At 35.4% G+C, this 13,188-nt stretch overlaps 1 protein-coding gene across 1 annotated transcript in view; it reads left to right on the top strand.

Annotated features, from left to right (window-relative positions):
- Nucleotides 1-9,388, top strand: part of BMPR1A (bone morphogenetic protein receptor type IA) — an 84,474-nt gene extending 75,086 nt beyond the window's left edge. Inside the window, exons 8-13 of the mRNA XM_014940375.1 lie at nt 572-716; nt 1,411-1,603; nt 1,990-2,287; nt 2,907-3,082; nt 3,837-3,967; nt 4,411-9,388. Coding sequence (XP_014795861.1) covers nt 572-716; nt 1,411-1,603; nt 1,990-2,287; nt 2,907-3,082; nt 3,837-3,967; nt 4,411-4,536 — 1,069 coding nt within the window. The 3' untranslated portion in view covers nt 4,537-9,388. The remainder of the gene's footprint in view (nt 1-571; nt 717-1,410; nt 1,604-1,989; nt 2,288-2,906; nt 3,083-3,836; nt 3,968-4,410) is intronic.
- Nucleotides 9,389-13,188: the final 3,800 nt, after the last annotated feature.

Here is a 13,188-nt window from a genome sequence, read left to right as displayed (position 1 = left end):
TTTGGATCTTCAGTCATTTTTGATAGTGAAATTCCATCTACTTCTGAGATTCACCTTTGTGAAGTGCTTTTGCACACCTTAAGAGACAAGGATGCATTTTATAACTTTTCCTTTTTCTGCTGTTTTTCAAAACAGCTGAGCTATGACAATTCATGCAGGTGCAGTTTAAGAGACAGTCCCTGCTTCTGTCAGCTCCAGTCCTATGCTGGAGAGATGGTAATTGTTCTAGAAGTTTCAGTAGAAACGTGCATGTGTGAGCCTTGCCTACCATGGGTCAAGGTTCAGTTTGTTAGTTTAAACCAAAACCAGCGATGTTAGCGCCAGTAACACTGGCTGTGTCCTGCATATTAAAAATGCTGGGTTTCTGCCTGGCTCATAATAAACTGACATGCCTTTACAAGCATTACAACAACTTAATATTAAAAAGCTATGTATGTTACATTTCTGAAAAAAAATATGGTACAATTAAAAAAAAAAACCTATTTAAAATATGTTTTTGCCCAGGTCAATTTACGACATATTTTGAAGAGTGTTTGGGAGTTCAGCTTAACTTCTCCTGTTATGTTTGCAGGCATTACTGTAAGTCGATGGCAAAGAGGCACTGTTATAATCGTGACCTGGAACAAGATGAAGCATTTATTCCAGCTGGGGAGTCATTAAAAGACCTTATTGACCAGTCACAGAGTTCTGGGAGTGGATCAGGACTTCCGTTGTTGGTAAATCATAAACTAAGATTAATTTTCACTGAACTTCTCTCCATCAAATGTACCTATTGCATAGAACAAAGCAGTTTATCCAGACAATATATTCATTATTTTACTGGACATGTACAAAAGCCCATCTTACACATAGGTAAAATGAAGTGCAATTAGATTGTATGTTTGGAATCTGTTGGTATCAGCAAAATTTAAAGAAAAATTAGACCCTAAGGACACCAAGATTAAAAATGCAATGAATGGATAATACAAGTATCAAATTGAGCAAACTCAAAGATTATTTTTTTCATAGTGTCTACTGTCCAATAAAATAGATTTGCTTTTTATTGGCTCATTCATAATTTTTGATTCACCATCCTATATAATACTTGCATAAAAATTAGCCAGTGAGACAGATAAATGTAATTCTTTATAAAATAGGAACAAATAGAATTCAGGAGAATGCATCTGAATTAAATGAGAAGTTGAGCTGATTTAACTTTTGGGGTTTGTTACAAAACTGTTCCTTGGAGGTAGCAATAATGAGTTTGAAATGGGAATAATGGAAAATAACATAGAACAAATTTTACAATGAGATCAAGATTCAAAGCAATCCAAGCTTGAAAAGCAGCTTGTCTAAGTGCTTTTGGTTTATTGCTGGGTTTCCCTCCTCCACCTTCCCCTCATTTTTTTTCCTTATTTTTCTTTTCCCCAGGTTCAGCGCACTATTGCCAAACAAATTCAGATGGTGAGGCAAGTCGGTAAAGGGCGATACGGTGAAGTGTGGATGGGTAAATGGAGGGGTGAAAAAGTTGCAGTGAAAGTGTTTTTCACCACAGAAGAAGCCAGTTGGTTCCGAGAAACAGAGATTTACCAAACTGTTTTAATGCGTCATGAAAACATCCTTGGTAAGGAGGCAGTACATTGTTTGGCTACTGGAGGGCTTGAGTGAGGGTGGAGGAGGAGGAGTTCTTAGTGGGTGGCTTGAGGGGTATGTGGCGGCTTCTATGGAATAATCAGATGTCTGTCCCTTAACATATGCTAATAAAATGTCATTAAAAGGGTGGAATCTTGCTGCTCTAGGATAGAAAGGTCTGCAATCTTTTTGCTGGAAATGGGAATGGTAGCCTCGTGTATAGTTGAAATCTGAGCTTTTACATTATTAGTTTTCATAAGGGGAACAGATATGTTTTGATACAGTCCAAGACGATGTAGCTTTAGGAATTCTTAATAAATCCATTGCATAAAAAAAATATGTACAAATAAATGGTCACTTTCTTTTTATATTTCATAGGTTTCATAGCTGCAGATATTAAAGGCACTGGCTCCTGGACACAGCTTTACTTGATCACAGATTATCATGAAAATGGATCATTGTATGATTTCCTGAAATGCACTACGCTAGACAATAGGGCTCTCCTCAAACTGGCGTATTCTGCTGCATGTGGTCTGTGCCATCTACACACAGAAATTTATGGGACGCAAGGCAAGCCTGCTATTGCACACAGGGACCTGAAGAGTAAAAACATCTTGATAAAGAAAAATGGAACCTGCTGCATTGCTGACTTGGGTCTTGCAGTCAAGTTTAACAGGTAGATGAACAAATCCTCTGTAATGGGAAAACTTTTATTTTTTTTATTTTTTTTAAATGTGCCAGATGTCAAATTTTAAAGGAAGATGGAGTCATTTGGTTGCATGCTTTCAGTTTTTTTCAGTTTTGAGAGGAAAATGCTGTTCTTCCTTTGAATGCTGGTAGCATCAAGATGAAAATAGGTTGTTAAGAGAACAATGAAAAGACTCTTCTTGTGGAAAATAAAAGTAGCTTTGTAGAGGAAAGTAAGAAGAGACTAGTTCATTTGTTACTCAAAACTGGCCTTTCATAATAATTGCTATCATGTAGCTTTATTATAAGTTATCTCATAGAAAATTTGACCAGTGTAAAGGGAGTTGAAACTTAACTGAAAAAGCAATACTATATTAGCATTATGGAATACTTTTTTTTTTTAAGTTCAATGGAGCCAGAGAATTGTGTTTCGCTACAATAGGGCCTGAAAGAAAGCATAAGCCTAAGTGTAGTATTGAGAGGGAAAAAAAAGAAAGAATTTAATTTGTAAAGAGGAGCTTTGCAGTGTAATGATTGCATCATACAGGATTTCATACCGTGTCTTGTAATAGCCCACAATTCACTAACTTCCTGATATTTTCATATAGTGACACAAACGAAGTTGATGTTCCCTTGAATACTAGAGTGGGAACAAAACGTTACATGGCTCCAGAGGTCCTAGATGAAAGCCTGAATAAAAACCATTTTCAACCATACATCATGGCTGATATCTACAGTTTTGGGCTGATCATTTGGGAAATGGCTCGGCGCTGCGTCACAGGAGGTAAACTTTTAAATATACTGTATAAAATCTACCAGGCCCTCGTGTCACTTTTAACAATACTTCTCCAGGAAATAATATAACAAGCCTGCTGTATCAACAGGGTTGTGTTCTTTAAAAGCAGTAGTAACAGTCTGTCAAGAGTACAGCTTGGAAAACACTGAACTTTTTGATTGTTACAATTAAGCATCTCAAGCTTTTTTTCCTTGCTCAAAAAGCAGAGTGAGTGGGAGAAATAGTGAGATATATTTCACTCTCTACTACTAATAAAACTTTTAGAATGTAATCAATAAGATACTATTCTTTTGTTATACTTTCTTGCCTTTCTGGTTTCATTCAGTTTTCTCCTTACACATTTTCTTGAATTATCCTTTCTTTTCTTTCACTCTTCTTTTGTGATCGTATAGATATTTTCTTGTATTCCCTTCTTCGTTGTTATGCTTTTCCTCTGTTTCATTGTGGCATGTGGTAGATCAGAAGATGTCAAACTCTACATTGGGTACCAAAGTCAAAGGGGACTGCAAGGAATTATTGTAACTATTAAACTTAATATTCATAATATCAGGTATTTTCTGGTAAATGTCTGACTGTTATAGTGAAATTTTCTGATTTTTATCACAGTATAACACTGTGGTGGATTTACCTTGGCACAAAATTGAGTTAACTTTTGCTCCTGCCTAAGAAAATATCAAACTATATATATAACTTTATTTTATTTTGTTTTTAATGGTTCTTGATTTTTCACAATTATCTTCAGGTATTGTTGAAGAGTATCAGTTGCCATATTACGACATGGTGCCAAATGATCCATCCTATGAGGACATGAGAGAAGTGGTGTGTGTCAAACGCCTACGCCCAGTAGTATCAAATAGATGGAATAGTGATGAAGTGAGTATCCTGAAAGGAAAAATGTTCATTAATATGGAAGGGTATTTTAGTTTGATAAATACTAAAACATTGCTTATTGCTACCATTTTTGTACTGCTGTTCTTGAGTTGTAAGGATAAGTTCTGGTAATGCTTCTTTGTGAAACACTTCCATTAGTTCCAGCTACTGTAATACCAGGCAGTGAAGGGGAGAAAAAAAAGATGATTCGGGACATGGTTGTTGGTGGTTTTGGTGGAGTTTTGTTGGTTTTGGTTGGGTTTGGGTTTTTTTTTTTCAGTTGATCTATTTACAATAGTTCTCTATTAGCAATTTTGCAGAAAATGTAGAATTTGCACATTTGAACTTCGGAGTTCTATAATTTGGGCTTGACAGTGAACCAAAATTATATACCTCTCAGGTCTGTCAATTGTTACAATACTGTTCCTTTGTTTCTTATTTTACAGTGTTTAAGAGCAATATTGAAATTAATGTCTGAATGCTGGGCTCATAATCCTGCCTCACGGCTCACTGCCTTGAGGATCAAGAAGACACTTGCCAAGATGGTGGAATCACAAGATGTAAAGATTTGACATAGTAAATGGACATGGGAGAGCAAAGGTGGACTCCTAGATGTTTTCACTCAAAAATGGGTGAGACCTATGTGGAAAGAGGAAATAACTGAGATTCAGTATATTTTCTCAGCACACTTCTACAGGCTGCTAATCAAATCTTTCAGTACTTCATAGACTGTGATACTGAGAGCATCTGTACACTACATGCTATGTATATGGACAGCCTTGATAAAATACACATTTTGGTTTTGTTTGAGCTGCATTGAGACTTCAGTCATACTTAGTGAGTCTCCAGTAAAACTCTGGGTACTGAATTGAATGTTCAGATTACAGTGCTTTCTGTGAAAGCCTAACAAGCTATATGGATTCAACAGAGGTGGAGAATATAAGCTTTTTTTTGCCTTCTACCTGATAAAACCTAGTCAATCCATGCAAGATTTTGTGAAACAGCCTGTACGTTATGAATCTGTTTGTGATACTACTCAGTCTAACAGTTCCTTATGCCTTTATGTGTGTGCCAGGATTATTTTGCTGTCATTTGGTATAGATAAGAAACCATTTAAATGAACAAAGTTTTATGGTCAGGGCTCCATGCATTTTATGGCTCCACAATCAGAGATTTGCTACAGAATTTACTCCTTGCCATTAAGTTATCTTCTGGAACCTCAGTTCTAATTTTATGTTTGTTCTTGATTTGGTCACAAGGAAAACTGCAAAAATATGAATCATTAATATATTGAGATGCCTACCTGAGTCTGTAGAGAGCTTGAAACAATCTTTTTTTAGATGTATAGACTGTCTTGGTCATCTTACAGTCTAGTCGGCTCCATAATTGGATGATTATGGATTTTGGCATATTTTTCACAGTGCCACATGCAACTAGTGTTTCTGCTGTAGAAAACATCTCAATAGAAAGACCGTTGGTGATATGTTTTGCCTTTGTACTTTATTGGGACTCAATGGTAGGTGTCTGTCATGCTCTGAACTTCTCTCTGTACAGGAGGGGATCAGTCAGCTGTAGGAGCATGCGTTTTCATCATTTGACAAAACTAGGTAGACGATAAGTTTTGAAAGGCTTGAGAACAAGTCTAGTTTACAGACACAGAAGAGGGAAGGCAGGAGAACGCAGGCCAGGCACTCGGAAGACTAGAGAGTACAGTAAAGGTCAAGGCCAGGAGAACTGAATATGTGAACTGTTGAAGACAAGATCCACAACGTGCAGAAGACTTTGAGCTGGCTTGCCCTAATGTAAACGCAGAAGGCCATGTCTGTGGGCCGCTTAGTGCACAGTTACAGAGTTAAAGATTTGAGACAAGGTAAATCAGTGGTGGTTTAAGTTCTAGTTTAGGAGGAATGGCATTGAAAGATAATTCATTAAGATAAAGTAAGTCAACACAATTGCAAAATTTGGTCCTATTGTGCCAACTATTTGGCATGCATGGGAAACTCTAGTTCCCTCCTTTTCTTCACTGATCCAGACAAGTTGGTTAAAAACCAGAACCCCTCCATGAGGTTACTGTAAGGCAGAATTACTGATTTATAACTCCTTTGGCACTTCTGCTTTGAAGTTAGAAAATAGTATCGTAACTCAAGTTGAAGTTTCAAACGAGTGAATCATCAGAAGAATGAACACACAGTATTGGAACCATTGAACTTATTTGATAATTTAAGTGCCTATAACTTTGTACTGTAAATCTTGTTCTAGATCACTTTAAAAAGGGAAGTTATTTATATGGTGTGTTTTGTGCTTTGGTAAAAAAAACCCCACCTAGTCCTAGGTACATGTGTACAATTAGATACATGCACACACACACACTCATGCCATAGTTGAGATTTGAAGAAAAAAGTTAGAAATAATATTAAAATTGATGAAAAAATGTTAAAACTTCAGATTGATTTATGCCAGATTTTTGTTGTCTTAAAATATGTACATGGGGATTGTTTTGATATGTGTTTAAATTTCCCTTGCAAATACAACTGATAGAAAACAATGTAATGCAGAACTAATGTGATTTGTGAACAACTACAACATTCTAACATGTTATTTTTTTTGTTCTAATTCTGTAGTTCACATAATGTAAATGGTCAGGCAAAAGATTGCAGTATTTTTATTTTCTATTATGATGTACAGACTTTATTTAACAGTTCTACATATTTTATAGAAAACTAGCTATTTCGAGGGACATTTCTTTTTAAAAAAAAAATAAAGTCATTACTTTTGTTCAGTAATGCCTTTAAGTATTAATATGTATTCTTGCTGAAAACTTCATAAGCATGTCAGCTATGATTTTAACTTATTTGAAAACAGCAAAAGATATATAATATTGTGCCACAATCCTCCTGATAAAGGGCTTTTTAAAAGAATATTTCTCCGTCCATTGCCAAGAAATATGTGAGTTTGAAATTGTTACTCATTTCTTAGCACATAATTTTTGCACAGGTAGTTGGAAAATATTTGGTATGAGCCAAAAAAAGTAAGGGTTAAGCTTTTTTTTTCCCCTTCTCTAGGATTTTTATCCATAGGAAGGAAAAACGTTTATGTAGATACCCTGTTATCTTAAACTTTCTGAGTATGGAGGTCTATTTAAATTAACCCATTCCTATTTAGAATATTTTTCAATTTCTTTTAGAAGTTGCCACAAAATTATTAACTGTAAACTTGTTTTGTGATATTATTTTTTTTAAAATTAGTTTTTCCGAAGTCTTCAGGAAGCCATTGCTGGAAGTGTGAATTTCAATAGTTTTTAATTATTCACATAATTTCTCTTTCATTGTTTAGGCATTTGCAAGACAATAGGATGGTGATCTTTGGTAGACATCTTAAGACCTGAATTGATTTGCACATTCACTTTAACACAGCAGACATGAGCTACTGCTGCAAAGATGATCTTTGAGAGGAAAAAAAATCTTAATTTTCCAGCACTTCAGTTACTAGATTCATACCCAAAACATATCATGCATGTGCAGTTGTCACGGTCCTGAACAGGAGCTGCTAGGTCTTTAGCATTCCTTGATTCCCTGATACTCTATAAATGTTATCACTAAAGGACCTGGTTGCATAAAGCACTTGAGCATGTATCTACACTCCATGCAAAGTCATTCTCTCTTTGCAGCCTAAGTATGTCTATACAGATATTTTAGCAATCATTTGGAAAAAAAGTCTTTGCTTAAAACTAGCCCATTAATTTTACATAATTAAGCATACTTAGTGCAGATTCTAAAGCTAAGCTGTTGCTTTATGCAAAACTGTAGAGTTCAGAAGCCTTTTTAAGGTCAGGGAGGGGTAATAGTATTAATCTGTTGGAGTGTGATTGATCTCATTTTGGTCAAAATTTTAAACATTTGTCATCCAAAAAAATATTGCCCAAAACTGGCACATGTTTTCATTCCTTTTGTTTTAAATGTAAAAATCAGAAGGATGGAAAATATCTTGAGAGGTCTCAGGACTGTACTTTGGAAGTTCTTAAACACTCACATACGGAGGATTTTAATTTTTTTTTTTTAATTTATTTAACCTGCTCCATATGATTTCATTTAGGTGCAAAATAATTTGAGTCACTTATATAATTCTTACTGTTACAGCAACTGAAAGGAAAGTATCTGTGTTCCTGGTTAACTTGTAAATTCTGTAAGAAATGCGGTAGTCCTACAGAAAAATGTAGGGTTACATTTTGAGTTTATGCAGAGTTTTACTCAATATGGAATTTTTCCTGAGTTTTACTCAAGAAATGGACCTTTTTCCCAATCATTTTCTTAATTAGTCTATCTTGACATATTAAATAGAATATAAAATCAATATTTTAAGTTACCTCCATAGTAGTCTAGAATCAAATTTTAGATTTTGATCTAAATGACCATTTGAATGTGTTTATAAAACAAATCATTCGGATACATTTCATCTACTCTGTCTTCGCAGGCTGTATTTTAACGGTCTAAAATATTTGAAAAGCAAAGATACTGAGTTAAAAAGCATTCTTTGGCTACTGCAGATATTTTTAAAGGGAAGTTACGTGCTCATCTTCTGTCAGCTGTTAGAAAGATTTAGCGCTTTCTCATTCTTCTGTCAGTGCCTCTGAAGTCAAAAGTCTTTATCCTGTGCCCACAATCTTTATTCCAAATAGGGGTGATGTCTAAAAATGGCTGGCAATGTTGCACAATACAGTGCTTTATGGAGCCATGGTGTATTAGCCTTGGTTGGTATTGCTGAAGTGGAGTGCACATTACTTCTAATTTTTGAACAAATCTCATGTACTTGTTGCTTTGTAATATTTTGCCTTTGAATGCAATTATAGAAGCCCACCTCATGTAGTGTGACATTTGTGCTCTTGACATGCCATGCCCAAAATGAAATGTACTATATTGTATACAAGAAGAATAAATAACATTGTAGTTAACCTAGGGAAGATGTAAATAAAATATGAGAGAAGAGTGGAACAAGACAAATGGTCACACTCTTGTGTGTGTTATATGCCAGAAGTGTAGAATACTCCTTTAAAAATGTAACACACTAATGTATTTTGTACAGCATCTGCTTTAGAAGGTGCCTTATTGAGTTTACCATGAATTGCTTGTTCTGTACACAGATTATGTCCAATGTATCATTTTTAAGTAAATAACCTTATTTTAGTACACATTAGTTATGTGTTTTGTTACTATAAGATTTTGCCTTAAAAATGTAATTACTTGGAAATCGTAATACTGTAACTAAACAATTCCCTACTTTTTAATACCTCGTTTATGGGTTTTTTTCCCCACAGTCTTTGAATAAGTTGTCGCTTTTATTGTTCAATGGTGTTTAGAATTATTCGGTGCTCTGTAAGTTCAGGCTCTGTATTCTTTGGACTAAATTTGGGCACAACAGTAAAACCAATGCTTCTTTCTCCTGATTTTTATCCCTGTTTTATAGCAAAGCCAGAAGCAAGTTGAAATTGAATAATTCTTTTATTTGAGCGTGTACTAGTTCGCTACACATTGGTTTTATCCATATAAATCTACCTTAAGCTCTTAAGTAAAAAGATAAAAAATAAAAGGATAGGGGATTCTGCAATTGGTATTTGATCTCTCTACATACAGCCTTCTTTCTGTGTAGTGATATCCAAATTAAGAGATTTGTGCTAATATACTTATGTGCTCTTGGTTACAAAATTATACAGGTGCTTATGTATAGCCTGCTAAATTCACTCTGGTTTTTATGATTCAAGCAAATTAAGACCAATCAAGGGGATATCTCATCTGTGAGTACACAATTGTATAAAAACTCAGGATTTATTTTCTTATTGCAGACATGTATCGGCTACTGCTCTCCCTAGAGTCCACTTGTAGTTTACAAGTGGGAAGAAGTAAGATAATTTCTATTCTCTTTTTGCCATTGTTCAGGAATAACTTTAAAGATAGTTTAACACTTTTTTTTTCCTGTAAATCCAGTGTTAAATTTTGCATCAGAGTTCTGGAAAGTACAGTTGATGACTAGACTGTATGTAGTTGTAAACTTTTTTTCCCTCAATACATAGTAGCAGGAAGTGATACTGCACAAAGTTTGGTCTCTTCAGTATCTTGGCAAAGTAAACTTTTTCTTATGGCTGTGGCTATTGTGTAGTTTGTGGAATATCTTTACTCATTACATTGATCATGGTTAGATTTAAAAGTGGGACTTTTATATTAGCATTACAGGAGGACATAATGAAAATACTATGGGTAACTGAAACTTTCTGCACCAGTCTTTGTTTTGTCGAGCACTAAATTTCGCCCATCCCAATGTTGCTTTTTGAAATGACCACAGGATGGTGCTATAGCCTAAAGAGATGAAGATCCTTTTGAAAATACTTGCGGGTTTGATAAATGAAAATAAATTCTACTGCCTGCTAATGATAAGTATCAAAATGTTTGTGTATGATTATTTTTGACCTCTATATAAAAACATGTTACTGATTGAGCATGTATCAGTCTTTAAGAACTGAAAGAGTCATATCCAGTGACATGTCTAAAAATCCCTCATGTATATTTTGTGTGCAAGCCAAAAAGCGTACTGAATAGTTGGTGAATCAAATCACAAGCTTTTAAATAAATTGAAGAAGCATCATTAATTTCATAAAGGATCAGATTTAATTCCATTAATTTCATTTATCCCTTATGCAGCTTTATCTTCACCCAAAATACCACTTCAGTCTTTCTCAGTGATGTTAGTGTTGTAAGTCAATACCAGCTGTGACTCTGAGTCATGAGAGAACCACTACTGTGGGTTGACCACCTCACAGATCTGGTTCATGAGGGTTGACCACCACGGACTTCAGAGACTGGCTTGATGTGGCTATCTGAAATGGGTTCAGAAGAATCTGATTGCAGAATTCAGGTATTGATGAATCTGTAGCAAGTAAACTTGTTGATATACGATGGGTACTTGCATTTTTAGTAAAGGAGATCATCATAGTAACAGCAAAGAAAAAACATTAGGAGACTTTAATTTTAAAATGTAAAGCACTATACGATACTGACATTCATAAAGCAGTAAAAGGTTCAGTAACAGATAGGCAAAGTCATTAAGATGTACAGCCAGCTTTGTTTAACTTTTTATAAAGCTTAGTGGTTTGATCTGGAAATCCAGAGACGCGAGCTATTGGCAATGTTTTCTGGCAGTAGCAGGATTTTTGGGAAGTACGATGAGAAGTTGGAAGCTTTTTTTTTAAATGTGAAGCTTGGGTTGATGATACATATTTCTGTATCTTGGAGTGATCATACATGTTTCTGTTGGTGCTTGGCTGAAGCTGCCATCAGGCATTCTAGTCACGTTGGTCTGCTATGAGATAAACTGAAGCAATTTGTCTACTAGCAGTCAACTCTCTTCCTAATGCTTATGTTCAGTTTCAGTTTGTTTTTCATGTTTGAAAATTCCCTATTCTTAATCCACTGAGCCAACCAATAGCTATTTTTTAAACTATTAATTAATCATCCTTGTCCTTTTGCCATTTTTGTGGCAAATTTTTTCTTCCTTTAGGTCCTAATCAGAAGTCTGCTGTCTCTTCAGCATAATGGTTTCCTCTACTTTGTTGCCTAAAAATGCAGGTCATGGTGATGTGGCTGTGTTAATCTTACAAAATAACCAACAGCAACTTCCAAAAATCCACAAACTACAAAACAGGTTTGGAGGGTGGGTGGGTAAAGAAATTTGTACCAGTAGTCAAATAGTTGGCTTTTATTTGAGAGGTGGTTTAGATGGAAGTTTGTTAAAAAGCTGATGTATTCATCTAAAGCAACTGCACCACAACCCAGCAGCTTAATCATCTTTTCTCATGTCGCTTGAAAAGCAAGTCAGGCTTCCTGGCTTATGCAGCCAAAAGAAGGTTTTAACCCATTATCTTTTATTAATTTTTTTGCTTCATAGTCTAAAGGAGAAAGTGTTCCAGTCAAGTATGTCTTCTTTGTATATGCAGGTGGCTAACTTAAGCACATAGTTGAAGAATACAAATATGAAAGCATCTTTGTATTAACGGTGTGTTCTCTCTGGAGTGGATGATCTCTGAACTTGCCTGGCTTATTCTTCAACAAAAGTAAACTCTGGTAAGAACAAGGATGCCAAACCTTTAAAAATCCTGTCTGGATGAACTGCTAATCCTATGTGCTACCTACCATGTCCTTTTCCAAGTAGCTGTATGGTTTTCATTCCAGTTGAAGCCTTTTGTTAAACTTTTAAAAACAAGCGAAGTGTTTTTAAACGTATGTATATCCCCTGTCTGTATTTAATGGTGGTACTTAGCTGGTAGCTGCAGAATTGGTGTGTGCTGAAGATAGTGTTCCTTGAGCTACCCTGACCTGGGCAGCACACTTGGCTTGGCCCTGCAGGACACTGCCACTACAAAAGCCCGTAACTGGAGGACCACTGGTAAAAATGTCTGGATCACCCCAGCATTGTAGCTTTGTACTGAAAGACCCAATCTTACAATTTATTGCTTTTTCTTCCTTTTTGATGTTTAACCCCTTCAAATTTTTCTTCTCTTCCTCAAATATTTGAGTGATCTGTGGGACAGAAGATGACGCTGAGCTTGTGGGCACTTTGCACTGCCTGCCACAGAGCAGTGCAGGATGTGGCTCCCTGCTAGATAAACGGGAAGACTTGGTCCATTAGTCTTGTGTGAAAATCAGCAATTAGAATAAAAGCCTTTGGGATATTTTATTTGACAGAAGAAGGGTTTAGGACATGACCAGACATGGTCATATAGAGATTTTGGAAATTTAAAAAAAAAAAAAAAAGTCTACAGTTCAGAAATTTTACTCTTAGGTTTACTCTATTTATAAATGTAGGATATATTCAACAATGACAGCAGACCAATGAGCTTGTCTTTTTGCTGCTAGTTTTATTTGCTTGCTTGCTTGGATTTAAACTGTTTACTAAACGCTGAACTCTGGGCTGAATTCACAGTATTCTTCAGGATTATCTTTAGAAATAAACTGCATTTTCACCAATAATTTTTGAATATTGTTGACATTCTCCTAGTGTCTAAATATAGGTGTAATTCATCTTAACGATGTTACATTATTATGAAATCTTTGCAGTGTAGTTAAAATACAACACAGGCCCAGAACCTATAAGACCAGGCCGTTTCTAAGATCCTTGCTTACGAATACTAGTGTAGGGTGCATCTTACTGGGTTTGATCGATCTCTCCTAGTGTTCCTG

The sequence above is a fragment of the Calidris pugnax genome, unplaced genomic scaffold (genome assembly GCF_001431845.1).
Source record: "Calidris pugnax isolate Ruff unplaced genomic scaffold, ASM143184v1 scaffold39, whole genome shotgun sequence".
Taxonomy (NCBI): Eukaryota; Metazoa; Chordata; class Aves; order Charadriiformes; family Scolopacidae; genus Calidris; species Calidris pugnax.
This window is presented reverse-complemented; position numbering and strand designations above follow the sequence as displayed.